Source organism: Diorhabda carinulata, chromosome 6 (genome assembly GCF_026250575.1).
Source record: "Diorhabda carinulata isolate Delta chromosome 6, icDioCari1.1, whole genome shotgun sequence".
In the NCBI taxonomy this organism is placed as follows: Eukaryota; Metazoa; Arthropoda; class Insecta; order Coleoptera; family Chrysomelidae; genus Diorhabda; species Diorhabda carinulata.
In genome coordinates this window covers 25,194,374-25,217,804 of record NC_079465.1, presented here as the reverse complement: position 1 = coordinate 25,217,804, position 23,431 = coordinate 25,194,374, and the positions used below count along the sequence as shown (strand labels likewise).

Genomic DNA, 23,431 nt, shown 5'->3' with positions numbered 1-23,431 from the left:
GAGTAATTATTTTCACGACAGTTACGTGATTCTATTGGATCTAATGCACTACAAATGTACTTGTAAGCTGCTTTTTCAATAAATTATATTGAATGATGCAAAAAAAAACTCTCAATACTCAACAAAATTTTATTAATGGTAAATTATATACAAGGTGTCAAATATCAGTTTGAAAAACGGCCCGCGAAATAAACTAAAAGAGAAACGGCTCCAGTTCCAATCTGAAAAAAAAAACTTTAGTTATACAGGTTGTCCTATAAAATAAAAACAGCGATTAAATAATTAATTCAAGATTAAAAAGATTTTTTTTTATTTGAAATATTTGACATATATGTCAAACTCACTTGTACAACTGCCATAATGTAACACTGAGATTTTAAAATATTCTGGTGCCATACTAAATCTCTACTCATCGAATCCAAACAGGACCTGCCGAAAGATGTTTCCGCTGTACATTCATCCTGAAAGGAAACATCATAATAAAATTCGCATTTCGAAATCTAGTAGCGGCACTCACTTCATTACAACAAGAATTTGGAATATCCAATCCCACGGTTTCCCAGTCGTGGTAATTGGAAATTCCGCAACATTCTAAACGTTGTTGCATTCGATCCCACGCATACTTATCATCTTCGCTTGTATTATATCTCAAAAAAGAAAAACTGACGGATTTATTCAAATCGCTATTTTCCAAGGAAGAATATATTTGGTTATATCCATTTTCCGTTTTCACCGTATAATTTAATCCTATAGATGAGCCAGTTATTAACAAAATACTCGAAAGCGTTATAATTATCAAAAGCTAGAACAAATAAATTTATTTTACCGGTGTCAATGACCTCATGAATCAGACGCCATAATGTAGCGGTATGCACAATATGGCGTCTGATTATACTACATCCAATAATTATCCGTTTTATATAATTTCAAATAGTTAAATTAAATAAAATCAGTCTGTTTCTGAATTTTTTGTATTATTTATATAAAATAATATATATTATTCATAACTATATATACTGAGTTTAATTTTTTTTATGCATTAGTCCATTTGAAGTTCTATTAATGACAACTGACAGTTAAATACGTCAGCAATAGACAACCGGAGCGTGATGTCATGTGTATAATATGGTAATGTGGTATTTTTTTTCGAAAATGTATCAAAGAAAATTCGAAGAAATCCGAAATCATTAAACATTTATTCGATCGTCAACGTAGTTAAAACTTTATTTGGAAAGTGTTTCCTGACCTGCTATAATAGCGGTATGTGACGTCAACACTCCTGTAGTCTATTTTATATACATTTTTACGACGTTGTCACATTTATTTTTATAATTTCAACTATTTTTTTTTAGTTGATACTAGTACTAAAAAGTTATTATTTGGTTACTACAATTATGTGCTAGCATGCCAAATAAACTCATAAAAAATACTTTATTAAAGTGGTTGTTTTTAAAAGACAAAAAATTATAGAAGTAATTATTATTTTAAGTTTTTAAGCAAAAAAATTGAATGAAAAGTATGGATACTGATCAGACATGGACAAACTTTATTTACAGAGTATTTCAATATCATTAATTCACTATTCGCAATGTAAGCAAGTGAAAATAATGGAACATTAGTACAAGTGGAAATTTTTCAATAATATCCGTTTATTTTATAAGCTGTCTTAATTAAGACGAAAACAAACGATTAAAAATGAATGAAAAAATTGTATTATATCTAAACCTCAATCTACTTCCTAGATGTCAGACTATTTACAAATTCTGGCAACGCTGTTCAAACGTGACTAATTCAGAAACAAATATGGCGTCAACTCATAACATTATTGCCATAGCGTAAATTTCAGTATACAATGAATTATTGTTTTACGGGTTGCATAGTTTTATAAAACGCTATTTATTGTTATCAGTTTATTAATAAAATGAGGGGGATTAGTAGGATCATATAAAATTATTTTTACCTACATAAAATACGTCGAATTTTGTTTTAAAATATTTAATTTGATATCATGTTTGTTTGAGTGGCTGCGTAATATAATAACAATGTTAAAAAATAATAAGTGCTATAAATCGGTTATTATTGGTTAGATTCTCGTAAGCTTACCAAATACGTAGATATTAATCTTTTCCTGGTGTTGTGTGACGATGCAGATATCCAAAATCCAGGTAAAAGTAAAAAAGCCGCCGGTAAGCTAAAATACGGTATATCTACCTTTATATCCAACAAGTAACGGTAATTTACTGCTTTAATTACTAACGACCAAATAGACAGACCGATTAAGGATAAACTTGAACTCTAAAAACTTGAAAATGATAAAAAAAATGAAGATAAATTCGTTGAGTATCTAATAAACGATACGTACGAGCATAAGAACAGCTAAAAAACATAACATGAAACAAATTTCTCCTATTTGTCTACCACTTTGACTCGGCGGTACCGTTAACGGTCGATTTTTTCTCATTTTACCATTCCAAGGAAATTCCCATGAATCTGACGAAGATGTTGGTTTTAGCATGTCTGAAATTATATTAGGATTCGATAATTCGATCGAGGAATGTTTGAAAAACACATGGAAAATGTCAAAAAGTTTCTTAAATGACAGAAAAGTGAATAGACAGTAACAGGAAAAGTGCAATAAAGCGCTGTTTACACTGTTGAAGTGAGTTGATTATGTCAGTTTATTCAAAATGGCGACAATAGCTATTCTCGAAACGAATTAAGTTCTAGCTGAAGAATTAGCAAACATTATGCATAATAAGAAACAAAAGAGGGAGAAATTTTGAGTTATAGAGTGAATTACTCATAGAGAAGCACAAGGAACTTCAAAGAACTTCTGAGTGAACTGAAAATGAAACGTTCCAGTTCCAGTTCCACTACTTACTAGAACAAGTTAGATTTTAATTCGGAAAACAAGATACTCTAATGTATGAAGCTTTTTTACCTCACATAAAACTAGAAATAACCTTATTTCCTTAAAAAATTTAGAATACATTTACAAAGTACCAAAGTAATCTTCTCCCTTCTTTTATCGTAAAATTCAATACAATCAAATCAGTCGATTAAGTGAGGGTTTACATGTTCAATTCGTTTTCATTGTATCATTTGACTTGATCAACTCACTTTATCAGTGTAAACGCCCCTTAAAGAACTCGAGATGTAGTAGAAGGTCATCGATTTGTAACAATGAATATTGAACTTGTTTTTATAAGAATGTTTGAAGATTTAACATTATTTCATCAGTAATTACTTGTAAAAACAATTTTGGGTTCCATTATTATAATTTATACAGGTTGTAAATAAAAAGTACAAAAGTAAATAGAAATAAAATTTTCTAACCTCAAATTTGTTATATTGGTAATCGATGAATATTTCTTGGTTGAGTTTACTCATATAAAAATAAGAGTTTATATACAATAATGATTAAAAGCGATATTTATTATTATATAATTAATTAGTAAGGAAAATAATCAGATTAAGTATACAGGTTATTTGTTTCTATTGTTTAAATTTAAAATCAAAAAACGATATTGTGTAATAAATTCCAATACAAGAAAACAAGGAAAAAAAATTGTTTTAAAGACAGAATTTTATAATTATTAAAACGTATATTTGAATTTGAGTGGGTAAAAAAGACTATTTCATGTTTTATTCACTCAACCACGCGCTTTTCTATAATCAATAAAAGTAATAATGAATTTTAGTTTAATTAGCAATAATTTGACATACCTTGAACATTAAACTATAATTTCTAATCACATTTAATAGTCCTATAAGAGTTACAGTCACTTTACCCATTATTAACACTGAAATTTTGCTTACAAATCTAACAGGAAGTAATACAGGATCATATTAATTGTTGTCACAAATTTGTTTGTTTGCTTTGATGAGACGAAATCCTCTTTATATTTCACTCGAACGATATTGCCAATGTCAATATTATTTATGTCGATACGTTTCAATATAAAATAGGAAAAATTTGCACCTAAGTATGAATCGTATTTAATGTAGATAATAAATTGATTACATTATCTGTCGAGACACGTAGCGATAACTATATTTTTTTATTGATAGTGATTATTCACAAAAATTCATAAACATTTTTCACATACCACAATATTTTTGGTGAATTTTTTGGATTTTCCACCAGAGGCGTCGATTTATCAAAAAATCAAATTATTAAATATGAAAGAAAGATTACAATGCACCTACAATATTTTTATAATTTTTAATTTAAGCAAAATAAATAATATAAAGAAATAGATGCTCGTTTTGTTTATGTCATGAATAGACGCCATATTGTTAACTTCTTCGAAAATATTCTCATGAGTGTTGACATCATATACCGGCGCCATATTTACGTTCATGTTACCAACATTGAATTAAACCTAAAGGAAGCTTCTGTCTTATAATTTTAATAACCAAAACTATGAAAAATATTGTCTCAGAATGTTGAAAATGACAGTAGAAATTCTAAAAATTCACAATTATTAAACGGAAATAATTTAATGTATGGTCAAATTTCTCTTACTAGTATAATATGGCGTCCATTACCACGCTTTTGGTATATATTCGATTATATACTATAATTTCAACAAATTGACCCCAATAGCAGATTTTAGATCCGCATTTTAATTTTTTTAAAACCCAGAGCGAGCGTATTAAATTTTCTCGACAGTCAAAGTTACGTATTTAAATTTGTTTTACTAGGCTAAGGCCGCTAGTACACTATCATGATTTTACGTAAATTTCATTATATTTGATTGTTATTATTATAATTTTTCTTCATTTGTTGTGTTATAAAATGGATATACCAGTTTTTTGCTTATTGTACTTGGTCGATAATCATCATTTGCTTACTTGAAAAGCAACTTAGAAAAACTAGAAATTCAGTTATCAAAAAAAGAGAACTATTTAGAAAATGAAAGAGGCTTCGTTAAAAGTGTCCAAATTGATTTTCCACCACACTCCAACTTCTGTACAACCTTCAATAGTATATTGTTTCTCTTTTATAATCATTAATTATCACATTATACATCATTTTAGTTGCATGCATTCAGATATTGAAAGTTTTGTGGCGGATACTGTCCACTGAAGCTTCTCAGACGCCATTTTGATTGCAAGTAATAAGATAATTCACTTCATATTTATTTTTTCTTTATAATTGATTGAGTATTGTTTATTTATGAAAATATACAACCATAATATTTGGTACATTACAATTAAATAATATTCACCTACGATAATAGATCCATAATAATGTAAACCGGCTTAAGATATAAATGGTTTATATATATATATATATATATATATTTATACTATGTATGTTTAGAATAAATATTAATTATACATACCTGATCAAACTTTCTATTGTGAATTAAGATTCAGGATTCACTATCATTCTTGTCGTGTTTCAATCATCCAAGGTCACATGGGGACTTTAACCGCACATAAAAAATGTGCTATTTTTGTCACTTTTTATTTCAATAATTGATTTTTTTAAATCACATCCCAAATAGAATAAAACAAATTATTGTACGGAAGTGAAAGTTAGTCAAAAAATGATGGCGAGATCTTCTAATCACATAACCTTTAGATCTTACTCACTTTTTATTTATTCACCTCAAATGTTAATATTACAATTTTATTAATTGAAATAAAACTTTTTTTTAACGTCTTAGTTATATTCGATTATGAAATATCGACACTTGCTTTAGTTTCTACTTCCACAACTGTACCCTAAGATTATATACTCAAAGGACTGTACCGGTCCTTTTGTTACCAGTATTTCGCGCGAATTTCATTTGCGTTACCATGACAACAGACTATTAGTCAATAACGATCGTTATATCGATTTTAACGTGGTGAAGTTAAAGCACAGAGTCGGCTCAAGGGAAAATTATTTTAAATTAGTACTTTTGTTTTATTATTTTAATTTTTTTAAATAACTACAACTAAGTAATAAGAAAACATAGTATTTAGTTTTAAAATTATATTTCGAAAACTATAACATCTTTAATTAAAAGTAAATCATTTTAAATCCAGCCCGTCCGTACACGCCCTGTCAATTTTGATTTCGCCGATAACGGATTTCCCTTATTATCATCCCTAGTTGACGAATGCGTGTCAGAAACATCCGGTTCCTTATTATCCTTTTTATTTTTATCGTAGTTTGTTATTGAATCATCGAGCGGTGATTGTTTTCCACGTGTTTCTTGATTCAAATTGGTTTTTGGAGTTTCTTCAGTAGGTATTTGTTGGAGTATTAAAGTGTCCGGTTTCAGAATAATCTGAGACACATCTGCACCAGACGGTTCATTACTTTTTGAGGAAGTACCGTTGGGATTTTCTTTTGGTTCCTCAATTGTACCAGGTTCGTCTGAAATAGTAAGTTTACATAAATTTCTATTATGACAAATTTATATTTGACCACTTTGTATATATTTCGGATCTATTAGATTTAATTTCAACTTTATATCATTCAGTATAGACGAATTGTAGTAGTACCAAAGCTTGTAGAGTACAGACTTTTGAAAACGTTTTTCAAATTAACCTTGGAAATTATTGGAGTGAAATAAGATATAAACTGTCAATTTTGAAAATAATTAGAATTAGAAAGATTGTATGTGATAGAAGATAAAATATTTCACTTACCAGGAGTTGTTAATTCGATTAAAGGAGGGAGACTCTCCTTATTTGTATCCTGGAATGTTTTAGAGAAAACTAAAAATAAACTCAATACGTAAACAACCAAATCTCAATAACCTTTTTGAAACTATAGTTTCAGGCATTAAATGAAGCAGTATAACTGTGATTGCTTGGTTACTGGAGGTTTGATTGTGATGGGAATTCAAAATTAGAAGCCAGAATGTATTGAAACCGCTTTTCAATTTCATAAAACAAAAATAAAAATCATCAATATATTCAGTTTTTTTAAAACAACTTAAGGAACCATCAAAACTTAGTAATTTAAAGAGATTTTCAAAAAAATGATTTTCGAATAAAGTTCTGCCTATCAAAATGTGATTTTTCATTTTTTTTTTTAATTTCCGCATGCATAAAATTATAAAACAATAAATATACAAAAAAAATTTAGAAAAATAATTTATAGACAATGAACTTGTCACAAATATTGGGATAGTATATTTATAAACAAATAACGAATAAAAATTTTCTTTTACCTAATAAATATCTTGTCCCAATACAGATATGAAAATAAATATTAGAAAAGTTTTATCTTAAATGACCTCGAATAACAACATTTAGTCCGTCTCTGTTGAATTAGCGGCATGGAGAGGAGAATGCGTCGAGGAGCCACCATTTTGATCTTAATATGAGTTACAGTTGCTAAGTGTCTGTAATGAAATTTTGGCGCTTATGTGTTAAAATGATCAAATTTTCATAAAAATTATGAGAAAACAGGCATTTCGTCCCAAAAAGGGATTGTTGCAGTGCTAATATAAATAATACCAATAATTGAGGTTTATAATTTCAGTTCGAAATGGTGATTATACGTTGTTACAGGTGATTCGGTGTTGAAGATGTTTTTTGTGGCGTGCTAGTGTTTTCATAGTTTTGGTTATAGATACGTATTCTTAGTTTATAAGTGTCAGTTAATGAACATTGCAGGTGTCAAGTTCCGATTTTTAGTAATAACGATGTTGTACGTGAAAAAAAGTGTAAAATTATTAAAAAGTTGGAACATAGAAGGTGTTTCCATTCACCGGTGAGTAGACCTGTATTATATGTATTGTAAAATTGATGTAACAATTTTCAAGTTATTAGTTATGTTTATTAATTATGTACATCAAGATATTCTTTTTTGAGTTGGGTAATAATTATATTTACACAGATTTATATTAAAATGTCGACTTTGTTAGAAGCATTATACCGAATTAATACACATTTTTAAATAAGTTTTATTGGTGTACGACCTCAAAGACCTATTTTATTTGTGTTATTACGTGTTTTATACAGAAGTAACGTACCGTATTTTCAAATTTGCCGCCGAAATTAAGATCAACATGGTAGCGAGTACGTGCGCACATGTTAACGCTTATTCTCCCTTCCATCTCTCTAGGTAATAGTGGTGATGTCACGTTCAGGTTCCAAATAAAACAAACTTTTCTTATAAATTTGAATAGATGTGGTAACATCGTTTCAAAAGTATAACAAAGTTAAAAAACATTAACGTACGTGAAATAATTTTGGTAACATTATGTAATAATTATTGATTCATTTATTTAACCTTTCAATTAAATAAAATATTAACCTCAACGTTCTCGATGTATTTGGAATCCAGAGACTCACATCTAATGTCATGTGATGTGAAATTTTCAACACCATTCTCGGAGATAGTTCAGAGTCGGATTAAGGACATTGATTTCGATTAATGGAATAAATTGCGTTCGGTATAATTTATTTATTTTGAATTACGTTATAACTTTAATTTTGTATATAATTATTTGCAGATTATGTATGTGTTGTTGAAATAGGTGAAAACTGGTTTTAAGGTGAAAAACGATTTCTTTAAATTCGGGACGTATTTCGGGTTATCTATTTGAGGATGATTTCGCTAACGTCTAACTACGCTCCTGGATATATTTTCGGGTAAAGCAACCATTATTGAATGGTACATTAAAAAGAAGTGACAAAAACTATTTATAGAGATGTAAATGTTATTTATTGACGTATCGATCTACGATTCTAAATATCGTTGTATATTTATCGACTTACGTTCTGCGCAATAAAATCATCGCCAGATTGTGCCTTGTCTTGTTTATCTTGAACTTCAATCGCACCTCTATTACCAGTAGAAGTGTTAGAAATCGCGGCACCTTTCAAACCAATGATTTTTTTTAAATTTGTGTTAACGATTTTTCTAAGATTAAGTTAAGCTTTTAGTTAAAAATAACTCGGGATTATTAATGTTTCGGTAGTGTTTGTGTTACGTATATTTAATTGGAATGGAAAAGAAAACGAGGAAAATTACATTGTAGGGTGATTGAAAGGTAGGATTTATACTTTTAATAAATAATTTTGTTACTCAAAGTTATAAAAAGTACATAAATTATAACCTTTGAGATGAAACATCGAAATGTTTATAGTTTTTAAATAAATCCCTGTTTAATTTTTTGCTAGACATTTAAATTATACCAATTCTTGTTAAAAAATTTGATCGTAATTAAATAATTATCTGAAATATTTTGTTTGGATATTTTTCTGGTCATTTGCCGTTTATTTATTTAAAATATTAAAAAAAAACTAGAATTTTTTTATAGAATCTACACATTTTGGGAATTTTTATAAACCTAACATCAATTTGGTTGTTTTTCGATATTTTGGGCGCCATTTCAGAGATCACCTCTTTAAAAAACATTTTTCATAGTGTATTTTGACGTTTACATAACATTTTTTTCAATATTTTGGGCCCCAATTCAAAGATAATTTGGAAATCTTTTGGAAAAAACATTTGTATTTGTATAATTTGGACATTATACATCGGTTTTGAATATTTTTGTGACCACTTTTCATTTATTTATTCCAAAATCTTGAAAAAATGGGTATTTTTTGTTGAAATCTATTATTTTTATCATTCCAAGATTAATCCAGCAGATTTTCAATATTTGGGACGTTCTTCAGTGTTTATCGTTCCCTTACTCGTTCAAAATTTGAAAAAAGTGGGTTTTTGGATGAAATATTGAATATTTTTGAAATAATCACTATACCTCAGTGTATCTTTAAATATTATGGACGCCATTTCACAGATAATCCAGGAATATTTTTATTAGTGTAATTTGGACTTTATATCATAGTTTTGGACATTTATGTGTTCATTGGTCACCTATTTATCGAAAATTATGAAAAAACTACCATTTTTTTTAATCTATCAATTTTTCGAAATTTTTATAAACCTTGTTTTTCTAAAAACTTTCTAAAAAAAACATTTTTCTTAGTGTTATTTGGCATTCACATAACATTTTTTAATATTTTGCGTCATTTTAGCGTTTCTCGTTCCACTAGTAGCTCAAAATTTGAAAAAAAATTTCAAAATCTTTCAAAAACATTTTTATTAGAGGAATTTAGAGAAATTTTTGATCATTTTTTGTTACTCTTTCCCTTCCACCTTCAAATTTAAAAAAATGTTTGAAATTTTTGAAATATTCATTCTGTAAATGTATTTTTAAATACTTCAGTCGCAATATTCCAGAAAATTTCAAGATATTCTAACTTTTATCAGTGTAATTTAGTGGAATTTCCATTTATTTTGAGTTTTTTACAAAAATATTCGAAATTTTTGTCAATATTATTATTCTATTATTCTATACAAAACAATACTATACATACAAAAAATTTAGAAATTTTTTTCTGAGTGTATTCTTAAATATTTTGGTCGGTATTTCACAGATAATTTTAAAATCTTTCAAATACAACATTTTTATCAGTGTAATTTAGAGGAATTATCGCTTATTTTTTGTTTTTTACAAAAATATTTGAAATTTTTGTGAATATTCTGTTTCTGAGTGTATTCTTAAATATTTTGGTCGCTATTTCACAGATAATTTTAAAATCTTTCAAATACAACATTTTTATCAGTGTAATTTAGAGGAATTATCGCTTATTTTTTGTTTTTTACAAAAATATTTGAAATTTTTGTGAATAGTCTGTTTCTGAGTGTATTCTTAAATATTTTGGTCACTATTTCACAGATAATTTTAAGATCTTTCAAATACAACATTTTTATCAGTGTAATTTAGAAGAATTATCGCTTATTTTTTGTTTTTTACAAAAATATTTGAAATTTTTGTGAATATTCTGTTTCTGAGTGTATTCTTAAATATTTTGGTCGGTATTTCACAGATAATTTTAAAATCTTTCAAATACAACATTTTTATCAGTGTAATTTAGAGGAATTATCGCTTATTTTTTGTTTTTTACAAAAATATTTGAAATTTTTGTGAATATTCTGTTTCTGAGTGTATTCTTAAATATTTTGGTCGCTATTTCACAGATAATTTTAAGATCTTTCAAATACAACATTTTTATCAGTGTAATTTAGAGGAATTATCGCTTATTTTTTGTTTTTTACAAAAATATTTGAAATTTTTGTGAATATTCTTTTTCTGAGTGTATTCTTAAATATTTTGGTCGTCATTTTATAAAAAAGTTCAAGATTTTTTCTGAATAATTATTTTTATTAGTGTAATAATTACCTTCAAATTTAACAGATTGTTTACGTTCTATAGCTTCCTCCCGACCAGCTTCTTTATTTTCGGAAATCCTTTCCGTTTCCGATTTATATTCAAATCGAATTTTCTTATTCATAAATTTAGCGTAAGCCACTCTCGCCGTTTTCGGTATTTCCGTTAAATTAGGATTATATTCTAGAAAAATATATCGAAAAATTAAACAATCTAAGTTGTTAATTCTTCATTCTTCACTCACCCAATAATTTATCATCGTCTAAAACCGTATTACTCAAAATGTGTCTCCTCAAACTTTGCCTCTTTATTCTACTAGCCTCTAATTCTTGGGCGGTACCTATAGGATTGGAAGTCGTTGTATTCTTTCTTACTAACGCGTTCCAATCTTTTTTAGTCGATTTGAAAGTCGCCCTGCGGCCTATAACTTTGGCTATATGACCGAAAACGTTTTTCGTTTCGGTCGGGTTCATTTTCATTTCTTGAACTATACCTTCGACTATACCTATATGGAAATCTTTCATCAGACGTCTTTCCATCATTTTCCCCTTTTTCCCGGCAACTGAAATACGTGAAACATCATATTTCATTTAAATCACTTAACAACACGAGAAAATAGTAAAATTATTTCATATAACAAAATAACTGTAACATCTCTAACAATGATAAACAAATCAAAACATAACCTTTACATTTTTCATCTTTTTCTATCGAATATTAATGCATATACATACAACAGGTACGTTTGTCTTTTATTAAGTGATGACGTTCTTTTGGATACCGTAAAACACCGTTGCCAGTTTTTAAAAATAATATTGAAATCAAAGGAAATGTATATACTTACGTTGAGTATCTTCTAGATTAATTTGCGGCGTTTTCATCCCGTTTTTTCTCAATATATCAATCAATTCGTATCTCAAACTAGAAATATCTTGTCTTATTTCCATTACATCATCTTCAGTTACGCCGTAATCGTCTCTTTTCCTTTGCTCAGCCGTAACGTATCTTCTCACCAATAGTTTCATTACGGTTTCGTGTCTTTCGCGTACTTTTTCTCTAGATTTCGCCTGTAAATTAAAAAAAAAATCTACCGCATGTAATAATTAGCAAAATTTGTATTATGACGTACTTTAAAACTCGTAGTATTGATTGCGCCTTTATCACAACCGAAATTTCTAAGTAAAACTTTCGGACTTGGCATTATATTGAATGGAGGTGGGAGAGTATCGCCAGAATCGAAGTAGTTTACCCATAATCGACTCCTAGCGAATTTCCATTCCGTATCGGAACGTTCCTAGAACGTCGATTAGGAGTTATTCGTGGTTAAAAAAAAAATAAAAATCGATTTATTTTTATTCCTATTTAATCTATCATTCGATTTTTACCGATTATGACTCATAGAAACACAAATTTATTTTCGACTTTTCGCTACTAAGCATCCTAAAAACGTCCGCTTTCCATTTGTAGATTAAAGTTATAGTCCAGTCAAATTAGTTTAACTTTTATAACGACTTACGAAATTTTATTGTCAATTGAATATTTAGTTATTATTTTATCGTTTTGAGAGATTTGCTAAGCTATAATTGAGATTTTTATATACAGGGTAAGTAATTTTTGATTATTTTGAATAAGTTGTATATACTTACAGAAATAATCTGATAGGAATTTGACATCATCGCAATAAGCATATTGAGTAAAACTATGATGTTTATCACCGAATACGATCCAAACATCAATAGCGCCCAAAATCTTGTAAAACCTTTTATACCAGTTAGTTCGAAACACATCAAATCTACTAGTCCGAAGCTAGCCCAGAAAAGGGACTGAGACGTTTCGAACAAACTGAAAAAATCATCAGATAAATCACGATATCGCGTATAAATAATTTATTTACTTCGCGTATCTTCTCCAAATTGTACAAGCTTTATCGTTATTATCAAAATCCGGTAAACCACTCGGTAAATGGTAGCATTTCTTCTTTTCCAATTCGGCGTAGTACCACAGTAATTGGTTCAAACCTACGAAAGTTAATTCCTTTAGAAACACACGAAAATTAGCGACTGAAGAATGCTTTTATGTTATCGAAACGTCGTTAAAACAATGACAAATCCCTGTTACTCACCACACCCAAAAGCGAACAACACCAACGTGTAGATAAAGAAGAATTTGACAATATCGATAATCATACGACCTAGAGATATTTGAAGAGGTCCTAGATGAGGATTGACACTGAATATATGTACCAACTTGAGAAAACTGCAAAAAAAACAATAAAAATGAATATAATAAGTCGTTTCCTATGACATTTCGAAAGTTCTTTTAGAACAAACGCGTTTGAGGTACTTCTGGAGACATTTTTAATCACCTAAAGTCACAGTTTCATGTGTAATTTCCTTATCTGAATCAAGCGTGATTTACAGTGGCTGATTCGACGTCCCGATTTGTCCCCTTGTTACTTTTTTGCGTTCCCGTCGTAAGATTTAGAAAACAATATATAACAATTTGTCTTTTGTGTATTTTATTTCCACACTTAGTATTTTGAAAGTCTGTACTTCGGTACGTCATATGCATTTGACAGACGCGCGCCATCTGTGTGTCAGTCACCCGACTTATTGAGTGACGTAATGTATGCTATGTGAAATAAAAGAATAGTTTTGTTAATAGTCAATATATTTGATGTTTCGACCTAATTACTGTTTTCATCAAAATATAAATTTGAAATTGACAACAATTCCGATTGAATTTACTTCATGTCCACGCTTGGTATTTGAAAAAAATTCGGAATAGAAAGAAAGGAACATTAGAAATATCAATCGGATCAATAAAAACTAATTGTTTTAATATGGGGTGTAAAACACACCCTAGTTTAAGTTAATTATATTTATTGTGTTGTACAGACATCAACAGATGTTGTCGTAACATCGTTGAATTCTGTTTCAGATAGGTTTTTATGTAAAAAAAAAGTGATTAGACGAAGGTAAGTTTTTCAAAAACAAAATATCTATTAAAAATAATTTTTTTTAAAATTAAATACCTGAATATCATCCCGGCAGCAAAAGCTCCTTCTGATAGTAGCATGGGTTCGAAAGAATCCCACTCTTCTCTTGGATACCAAGTCGTTTTACCTTCTCTTTCGTCTCTCTAGGAAGGAATAAAAAAAATTCGCCTCCGAGATGGAAAAACACAATTTATAGTCCGGTCAAAATAGACATGTCAAATGAATGAATTCCCACAGTACTAAATTTTCGATTTTTCTCCTAAACGGCGAGTTTTATCAAAAAATTAGATGAAACAAAAATTGTAGATCATAAAATTATCTATAAAAAATATCCCTATACTTTTTTCGCTTAGAACCACCATTTACGAGGAAAATTCGAAAAAACCTAAAATTTGTATCGTAACTTTTTTTAGGACACATAACATCAATGAAAACTTTAGGGAATTTATTTCTAATAGTGAACCCAACGTCTCCACTAAAATTCAACTCTATAGGAATTTTAGTTGTTCCAACAATTTTTTTTATCTAATTTGCCCGGTCTATTAGTTCATTTTTGTAATAAAGTTATTTTTTTTATAAAATACACGTCAATATATTACTATAAGATTCAAGAATCATTAAAATCTAAATGAAATATATAACACACTATTTTCAACAAGTTTACAAGATTTTGTACCACCCTGTAGTTGTTTACGATGATTAAATTTATCGCATGTCATCCGCGTTTAGTATTTTTTCCCCAAAAACTCACGTGACTCAATTCATGATCGATAAATTATTTTAATAAATTACTTGCCCAACAAATATAGATTGTGGTTATTCTTAGCGTTAACCATATTACGTAAAAAATATTCGTTATGAAATCCACGATATTCCATAAATCAGATATATATTCTTCCAACCCGTCACACCATAACGAACGCATTTCACCCCATATCAAACCTACAAGCAAAATCACTTTTAGATTCTTTCACCATACAACATAACCTCAATAATTGAAAAAAATCAACATACAGACATTAATCTCATTTAATTATCGACTGTTGTTAGTAAGTAGAAGAGAGAAATATTTTGGTCTCAGTTGGCAACGTTGTAAGCAGAGTATTCTATGATCGCTAGAAAGTTCGTAGCTTAACAGTGTTGTCAGACTATTTTTAGTATCTAATGATTAAAATTTACTTACAATGCATAGAAAAATGTTTTATTATAAGTTTAAAGAAATGGTTACAATAATGGAAGTATTATTATTTTATTGTGATTAATTAATATCCGAATTGTATATCTTTTTAACAAAATTTCATTAAAATTTGAAAAATGACAAAACATAGTACAGAAACTGGAAATAACAATTTTATCTTATTGGCAACACTGCAATAATCGTATCTCACTTTAATATTGGAAACAATAATTGTAACGAATTTTAATTGTATGGAAGCAATTTTTCCAAATAAGTTTTATAGATAAATAAAACCGGCAAATGTGCAATATTCTCAACGAATGATTTTTTTAGGTTATGATTAATTACGAAACTTAACACTTACAATTTGGCACATAAAATCGCTTAAAACGATCATTTTTCTAAATATATTTTGAAATCGATTGATTGAATGAAAATATTAAAAATAAAAATTATTAAAATACTTACTTATGACATAAAATATGACACCACACTCCGCTATCCCAAAAAACGCCCCCCTCTCTTTCCTTTTCCATTCTTTAACCATATCTTGCACCCAATCGGTACCAAACCATTCGAGAAAAAGAACTTCCACTCTTTGTGAAGCTGCCCCCAACAGCGCTGAAATAATATTTGTTATAAACTTATTTTTTTAACGTTATTAAATCATACACAGAATATGCTACGCGCCATTAGCGTGTTCTTCTCTACTGTTTTGGCGCCATTTCACATGACACAGTTAGCATTAGAAAACGCGATGTTGCCGTCAATATTTTTTTGTCAGTAAAACTTAACCATAAAATAGTTGAGTAGCACAACACAATAAAATGAACGATTAAAATTATTTTTTCTTTGTTTTGGTTGAGTTAGTAAAAAACATTATTTGATATATTTTATAAAAATGTGAAATAATCCTTTAAATCATCTCTGAAGTAAATTTAAACTTGGCATTTTGGTCGCCAAATCTATAACATATTATTTCGTTCATTATTGGTGGTTACGACGTTGCCAGTTTTATGAGAAAACGATATTTCAGACAGTATTTAGTGAACTATATCATAAATGACTTACTGAGAAAAAACGCATACGAAGCGGAATGGCAGATGAATTTGACGAAAGGTTTCTTCATAAACGACCCCATTTGGGAATTAGGAGCAACCATATAAATCATACAATATACTGGAAACATCATACCGATTTTTGCTACTTGTATACCTTGACCTATCATATTTTTTCTCCTAAAACCAGGCAACCCTTCATACCAAATCGTTGCAAGTAGCTGCTGGACATTAGGATGAGCGATAAACTGAAAAAATAAATAAATAAAATGTATAGACTTTCGTGCACAACGTGGCAACGTTGTATTAATGAAATACGTTCTACAGAAAGATTTCAATTAGTAACTGAGCGACATATAACGGTTATCTAAGCAATTATAAAGTGTAATTTAATTCTTACCGCTTTTTGTTTATAATTAATGGCCATTTTTAATCTTTCTAATGTTTGTCTTTCTCCCGTTACCCAAATATCCCCATCCGGATCGTAATTTAACATTATTTCCAATTCGTAGGAAGTTCTAGCGTGATCTAATAAACTAGTAGCAAATTGTTGGACTTGGCTTCTCATATCCTTAAAAGATACAGATTTTATTTCTACAAAATAACGTTAGAGGGAGTTGATATTATATTAATTAAGTGAATGACATTCTGTCATTTCATACTGACATCATGTAGACGAAATCATTATGAGTTTCAAATCATCAAAAGTTTGCACATGTATCCATTTCTTTGATTCTGTACCAGACAAGAGTATCGTGAGAGAAAACGTTGTAAAACATTTGGATGGAAAAGGTATAAACGTTGCGATAAAAGATGATACAGATATGAAACAAGAACAAAGTAAAGAGAAAGAAACATCGCATAATAATTCAAAACGGAAAAGAAAATTTGGTTTACGTAAAAAACATGCTGATAATGTTACGATTAATTTAGAAAAAATGCCAAAAAAAACCGTGAAATTGAAAACACAACAAGTTATAGATATACCAGAACACATACACGATATGTGTAGCTTTATATTGAGACATGTTGAGGTTAAGGGAATTTTCAAAAAGAAAGGCAATTCAAGTAAACAAGAAGGTATGAGTTTAATCCAAACAGTTTAAATTCAAGCTTGGCAACACTGTAAATTATTAAATCTTATATGAAATGGTTACCTTTCTTATCGGTAGAATCAGTTACGCGGTTGCCGGTTTTATGAATAGTTGGTAAACTTGAGACTGATTTTAAGGTTATGTATATATACACATTGGAGGGTTATAAACACATTTAATACAAAAAAAAATTAGAAAATAATCAGAATAGACGTTTTCTTTCCATTTAAATATAATTAAATATCGCATTTATTGTAAATAAGAATTATTTTAGAAATTCACTCTATGTTAAGTAATAAACCAACCCTTTAAATCTACCTTTAATGAAATATTTTAATAAAATAATTGTTTTTAACAAATATAACTTGGCAACGTTGTATATAGTTACGTTGATCATCGATAGAACAAGTTACGGCGTTGCCAATTTTATTAATAGTTGTTTTAGTAAACTTGAGATCGATACAATTCCACCAAAACACAACTATGAAAAAACCTCGAATTATGACTCGTTTTATTTTTGATATGAAGTTATACAAATACTAGAACACATACACGATATTTTATATTGAAACATGTTGAGGTTAAGGGAATTTTTAAATAGATAAGGCAATTCAAGTAAACAAGAAGGTATGAGTTTTAAATTCAAGCTTGTCAACAATGTAAATTGTTAAATCTTATATGAAACGGTTACCTTCATTATCGGTAGAATCAGTTACGGGGTTGCCGGTTTTATAAATAGTTGGTAAACTTAAGACTGATTTTAAGGTTATACTTTTATTTTGAATAATTTGCATGCAAATACATTTTAATGTATAAATTATGGTTTCGGAAATGATTCTGATTATAATCTACTAGTTGCTTGGTTTGTTGGGGAAAAATTTGATATATTGGAATTTTTTCGTACCAAATTAATTTTTATAAAAATTTATGGGTTAACTTTATGGTTTGAATTATGTATACACTGGAGGTCTTATTTTTGGAGGATTATAAACACGTTTAATACAAAAAAAAATTGAAAAATAATCAAAATAGACTTTTTTTGTTTGAATGTAATTAAAAGCCGCTTTTATTGCAAATAAGAATTATTTTAGAAGTTTACACTATAATAAATAATGAAATATAATGAATCAACCCTTTAAATCCACCCTTGATGAAACATTATGAAAAAAATTGTTTTTAAAAAATTTAAGCTTGGCAACGTTGTATATAGTTGCGATGATCATCGATAGAACAAGTTACGGCGTTGCCAATTTTATTAATAGTTTTTTTAGTAAACTTGAGATCGATACATTTCCACCAAAACACAACTGAGAAAAACATCGAATTATGACTCGTTTTATTTTTGATAAAGGTTTCTGTAAATGTGAATGATACTTTAAAATTGCCATTGGTATTTGTAGAAAACTTTATGATTGGTTGATAAATCGATAGTTTTTCTTGGCTACATTTCAATCATCTCAAACAGCTCGAGTGGCCAAAACATTCCACCAAAAATTGATATAAACAAAACTGAGTATTCCATGTTTATGTTGTTGCCGAATCTCTGGCATATAATTATGTCATATTTCGAAAATTTGTTATTACAATTTTGATTATTTGTAATTTTGAATTATTTTAAGGTAGCAATAACACATATGATTAAATATAACCAATGCATTCCGACCGAAATTTACTCTCCAATCGACGTGAGTGGGGCCCTGCTTAAAACTTTGAAATTACTACGAGAACCAGTGATTCCATGTAAATATCACCCTTTACTGTACGCTTGTTACGACCACGAAGACAACGAGAACCTTTTGCTGTTAGCGTGCTTGTTAATGCCAGTAGAAAACGTAAATATTTTGGCTTATTTGATGCAATTTTTCAACGAAGTTTCTAAACATAACGTTACGAGTCAAACGAACTTAATCGAGCAGATAGGGTCTGCCATAATGCCCTTTTCAGAAAACAAATACAAATCCAATAAAATCATCGGTATATTAATGAATAAATCTGAATTTATTGGAATGGTTCCCGAAGTGATGACGTATAAATGGCCTTTAAAGAAGCCCAAAACTATTTGCGACAAATTTAACGATGTCATTAAGTCGTTTGGAAAAATATTCAGGAGAATAAAACATTCAACATATTCAAATCGTTTTTTTAATTGAGGTTATGTGCATCTAAGACTTGTCTTTGTCAAATCTAACCTCAAAATTTTTTGTACAACTCGAATTACTTCGTTATTATCTTAAGTTTTTGCGTCATGGATAGTACAAAGAGTAACGATTTTTGCTATAAATACGGGGTGTGTTCAAATATTGTAGAAAAGTTCGTAAAAAATATTTAGTTTGAATATTTTTTGAAGTCTTGGGCCCCCGATTGTGTGTATGGAATATTTAAATACGACGGTTGCTTCTTGAGTTTTGAAATCTCTTTTTAGCTCTATAGACTTTTCCGTGGGAGCTAAATCTGGCGAATGAGATAGCAATTCATACTTTAGACCATTATCTTGATGAAACAACACTTCTTTCTAAGCCAAATTCGGTCGTTTTCACTTGATTTCTTCGATGAAACGTCAATGAGAATTATCCCAAAAAACCGACGCCTACAGATCTTTGCCTTCTTTGGAGCTGGTTCGCCATTTTCAGTCCATTATTTTGATTGTTTTTTTGATTCGAGTGTGAAGTGATGGACCCACGTTTCATCTATCGTTATGAAACGGCTTTATTTCTGTGAAACAACGGTGAAAACATCTGTTTTTGTTTCATTGTGAGTAAACAGGACACCCATCTTGTGTACGGCTTTTTAAAGTTCAAATTTTCAGTTAATATACGATGTATTGCACTTTTTGAGCCAAGACCTCCAAAAAATCATTTTGTAGTTTTTTTTTTTTAAAATTCATGCTTAAAGGACTCAAAAATGGTACTTTCCGCGATTAAACGCATTAAACGTCAAAATTTTAGTTATATAGATTTGTAATTTGCAAAATTTTGCGTATCATTAACAGATTTTGAGTTATTTTGAAGAAAAGGCGGTGTTTCACTAAGTTACTCAATTTTTTTCAAAAATATTCACTTCGAACTGGTCGAACACTCACAATATATTAAAAGTACACAAATAACTCAAATTGTGACGTTGTTTTTTTTAAAATGGGTTGGAAGAGAGGGTGAGATTTATTTTTTACAACGAGAAAATTGAAAATTGACATCAATTCCCTTCATAACTCACTCAATTTTGATGCTAGAAACTTGTATAAAAAATAAAAATGAAGGATTTTCGGAGGACTTTGGAAAAGGTTCTATAAGTTTTTCCCGAAAAAAGCCTCAATTTTTGGTTATTTAAAAATCAACTTTAGACAATCAAGAATTCCGTTTGTATTGGGTGTGCATGCATCGCAAATTTCCATTTATTTGTAAAAAACCGACAATTTCTCTCGTGACTTCCAGAAAAAACCTTACACAGGGTGTACTTATAAATATATAACAAATAGAACTTAATTAGTTAATTATGTCTTACAATATACTCCATCTTGAATTCGGTTTCCATCTTGCTAAGTCTTCTAAGATCCCACGATAGTTCGAAAGCTGTTAATAGAGGATCATTCGAAGATAAAGATATCAAAGAGGGCGAAGATAGAGCCCTGTAAGCGTTAATTCTCGCTTGTGAATGTCGAAGAGAATCAGCTTTACTCGAGAAAACGCATTCGTCGCATCCGCATCTAGAAACGATGGAAAATTAACAATCAAGTTGAGGCAATTGAAATCACGCACCTCACGTCGTGAGGCATTGGCAGAGTAGCACCTCTATCTAGAAGTAATTTTATTATTTCGTAATTGTTTTTGTGGGCGGCCAATATTAGAGGTGTTATGTCGGAGGTAAACGTTGAGGCCGAACGATCTATTTTCTCCCAACTCTGAAAAAATACCAATAAAAGAAGACCATTACTGCACTTTTTATTAAAAAAAAATCTACTTACGTAAGGTTCACCAACAGCATGATGTTCTTCTTCCCAGTTCAATAAAACTTCTACGGCTTCGACGTATTCTTCTTTAATTGCGTGTAAAAGACCGTCCTAAAAAAATTTTATTTCAATAACAGTACAAAATTCTTGAATATCAGCTTATAAACTTTTCACCTTGACTTGTATATTTTCGACAAGTAGCAGTTTGATAAGTTCGATGTTTTCGTTTTCGATTGCTGATATAAGGGCGGATCGATTCAATGGATCCACGCAATTTATATCAAATTCAGCCGGATTACCTTTATATTCGTCTATAATCCTAAATAAAACAAAATATATACAGAGTGAATCATATAAATAACGCAAATACCAAATATATAATGAATCTCGTATAGCAAATACGTTAAATCACCCCTAATTAACCCCCCAAAATCATTCTATCGCCTTCTACTCCCCATGTGGTTTGGTTTTTTCGAAATTTTGTCATATTTTGAACTCTGTTTTATATTGGTTGTTATGAGGGTCACTCTGTATATTTATATGCGTCATACTGTACCTTTTAACGGTAGCACAATCACCCCGTTCGGCATGAAGTAAAAAAGTTTTTTCTATTTGCGACAAAGGTCTATCTAATAATTCTTTTAGAATAGGTTCATCATTTGGATCATCCCCCGTATTATTTATCAATTGTTCAATCGATTCTCCGATCTTCATTATGTACAGATCGAAACTGGAAAAATAAATATTTCAAAATACGTCTCGATATCGATATTAATCGATTGTTTATCTGATTTCCGATCGATTCCGATATTTAATATTCTTTGATATCTGTCAAACTGTCAAAATATTTCACTAACAGTTATTCAATTGTCATGTACGTTTGTTAATGTTAAGAAAATGGAATGGCGCATTTAAAAAAATGTCCCTAACAATGATTTTTTTAATATAAAATGTAAAATCGAACTTACTATTTACGAATAAATCACGTCGTACATTTCATATTAACATCACTAGGTCGTTGATATACTGATTATAGTGGGTAAATATGATAAAAAAAACCATTTAAGTGTTGCCCCAATCGACTACAAGCTGATAATTCAATTAATGTCTTAAAAATCGATTGATTTCAATATAAAGATTAACCGAGTTTCTTATATGGTTTCGGCGTTTGTTCAAGGCACAACTCGATCGTAATTTTTATTTACCAGGTATGTCCGAAAAGTTAACTAAAATATTTTCGACGTATAAATAAGATTCTGCACAACTATTTACCAAAACGATGGAGGACTGAATCCAAACGTGGCTGTAACAACTTGACATTCGCTAAAAACTACTTCAGATCTGGGGATCTCGATGGTCAAACTTCTTAGAATTTTCTTCGTGTTAAGTCACTTTTTATTTACAAAACTGTAGTATTCTATCAAAATCATATTGCAGTAATTCCAGGAGAATTTTAAGTGTTTGTGCATACAATTTATCTACTTCTGTTTAGTGTATAACAGCACTGGGTATCTACGAGGGTGATCCCAGAAGTACCTGGTTCAACAAAGAAAAGGTTTTTGTTTCATTGTGAGTTAACGCGGCATCCATCTTGCGCGCAGCTTTCTCGTGTCCAAATTTTTGGTTAATATGCATTGTACCGAACTTTTTGAAATGTCTAATATGTCTGCTGTCTCACCAAGAGTAGAATTTGTTTGAAGGTTTCTAAAAACGTAAATTAGAGATTACTAGGAAACGAAGTATGTATAAATTCATCCATACGATTTAAATAATTTAAATAAATAAGAAAAAATATTGATACTTACATATATATTGGTTAGTTTAGAGATAAAGTTAAAGTGTTTTGTAAAATATTGTATGGGGTACTAAATTTTAGGTTAATATGTCAATTTTCCTTATTGCTCCATTGATTTTCGAAGGACGACTAATATATAATCCAATTATTTCATAACTGGATATCTAA

The 23,431-nt window shown here is 29.4% G+C and overlaps 4 protein-coding genes across 10 annotated transcripts in view; 2 read left to right on the top strand and 2 right to left on the bottom strand.

Moving 5' to 3' along the window:
* Positions 1 to 115: 115 nt before the first annotated feature.
* On the bottom strand, positions 116 to 4,001 carry LOC130895919 (tetraspanin-6-like). 2 transcript variants are annotated; one of them, XM_057803548.1, is made up of 6 exons: positions 3,727 to 4,001; positions 2,363 to 2,517; positions 2,104 to 2,295; positions 518 to 802; positions 345 to 461; positions 116 to 221 (listed from the first exon to the last, which is right to left on the bottom strand). In XM_057803548.1, exons 2-6 carry the CDS (start codon positions 2,513 to 2,515, stop codon positions 165 to 167), a joined length of 804 nt encoding a protein of 267 aa, XP_057659531.1. In that variant the 5' UTR covers positions 2,516 to 2,517; positions 3,727 to 4,001; the 3' UTR covers positions 116 to 164. The 2 variants fall into 2 exon arrangements, with proteins under 2 accessions (XP_057659531.1, XP_057659530.1); XM_057803547.1 differs by having other exon boundaries at positions 3,820 to 3,971.
* Positions 4,002 to 5,974: 1,973 nt separating this feature from the next.
* LOC130895917 (transient receptor potential protein) lies at positions 5,975 to 23,394 on the bottom strand. 5 transcript variants are annotated; one of them, XM_057803543.1, is made up of 22 exons: positions 23,274 to 23,394; positions 22,437 to 23,195; positions 22,025 to 22,198; positions 21,643 to 21,787; positions 21,484 to 21,579; positions 21,278 to 21,420; positions 21,024 to 21,225; positions 16,832 to 17,002; positions 16,445 to 16,679; positions 15,842 to 15,994; positions 14,993 to 15,138; positions 14,233 to 14,339; positions 13,321 to 13,454; positions 13,093 to 13,216; positions 12,845 to 13,040; positions 12,328 to 12,492; positions 12,043 to 12,265; positions 11,443 to 11,760; positions 11,211 to 11,381; positions 8,734 to 8,834; positions 6,652 to 6,700; positions 5,975 to 6,376 (listed from the first exon to the last, which is right to left on the bottom strand). In XM_057803543.1, the coding sequence occupies exons 3-22, from the start codon at positions 22,180 to 22,182 to the stop codon at positions 6,033 to 6,035; spliced, it is 3,381 nt and encodes a 1,126-aa protein (XP_057659526.1). In that variant the 5' UTR covers positions 22,183 to 22,198; positions 22,437 to 23,195; positions 23,274 to 23,394; the 3' UTR covers positions 5,975 to 6,032. The 5 variants fall into 5 exon arrangements, with proteins under 5 accessions (XP_057659526.1, XP_057659525.1, XP_057659523.1 ...); XM_057803542.1 differs by having other exon boundaries at positions 22,437 to 23,172; positions 23,274 to 23,393; XM_057803540.1 differs by having other exon boundaries at positions 14,233 to 14,335; positions 14,989 to 15,138; positions 21,278 to 21,579; positions 22,437 to 23,172; positions 23,274 to 23,350.
* Positions 7,072 to 23,431, top strand: part of LOC130895916 (transient-receptor-potential-like protein) — a 33,110-nt gene continuing 16,750 nt past the window's right edge. The window contains exon 1 of the mRNA XM_057803538.1: positions 7,072 to 7,723. The gene's annotated coding sequence lies outside the window, so the exon portion shown is untranslated. The remainder of the gene's footprint in view (positions 7,724 to 23,431) is intronic.
* Positions 17,060 to 20,079, top strand: LOC130895918 (rho GTPase-activating protein 11A-like). Of its 2 annotated transcripts, none has more exons than XM_057803545.1 (2): positions 17,060 to 17,511; positions 19,149 to 20,079. In XM_057803545.1, exons 1-2 carry the CDS (start codon positions 17,118 to 17,120, stop codon positions 19,673 to 19,675), a joined length of 921 nt encoding a protein of 306 aa, XP_057659528.1. In that variant the 5' UTR covers positions 17,060 to 17,117; the 3' UTR covers positions 19,676 to 20,079. The 2 variants fall into 2 exon arrangements, with proteins under 2 accessions (XP_057659528.1, XP_057659529.1); XM_057803546.1 differs by having other exon boundaries at positions 19,145 to 20,079.

Bases quoted from the DNA above. Each gene is read 5' to 3' on its own strand.
- LOC130895917 (XM_057803540.1), bottom strand. From the start codon at position 22,182: ATGAAGATCGGAGAATCGATTGAACAATTGATAAATAATACGGGGGAT. The intron at 15,139-15,841 runs GTAAGTATTTTA...TTTTGCTTGTAG, and splicing joins TGTCATATTTTATGTCATAA to GTTTGATATGGGGTGAAATG. The intron at 13,041-13,092 runs GTAAATAAATTA...TGATTTTTTCAG, and splicing joins ATTTGGAGAAGATACGCGAA to TTTGTTCGAAACGTCTCAGT.
- LOC130895919 (XM_057803548.1), bottom strand. From the start codon at position 2,515: ATGCTAAAACCAACATCTTCGTCAGATTCATGGGAATTTCCTTGGAAT. The intron at 2,296-2,362 runs GTACGTATCGTT...TCAAGTTTTTAG, and splicing joins TTTTAGCTGTTCTTATGCTC to AGTTCAAGTTTATCCTTAAT. The intron at 462-517 runs GTGAGTGCCGCT...GTTTCCTTTCAG, and splicing joins CAAATTCTTGTTGTAATGAA to GATGAATGTACAGCGGAAAC.
- LOC130895918 (XM_057803545.1), top strand. From the start codon at position 17,118: ATGAGTTTCAAATCATCAAAAGTTTGCACATGTATCCATTTCTTTGAT. The intron at 17,512-19,148 runs GTATGAGTTTAA...ATTTTAAGGTAG, and splicing joins CAATTCAAGTAAACAAGAAG to CAATAACACATATGATTAAA.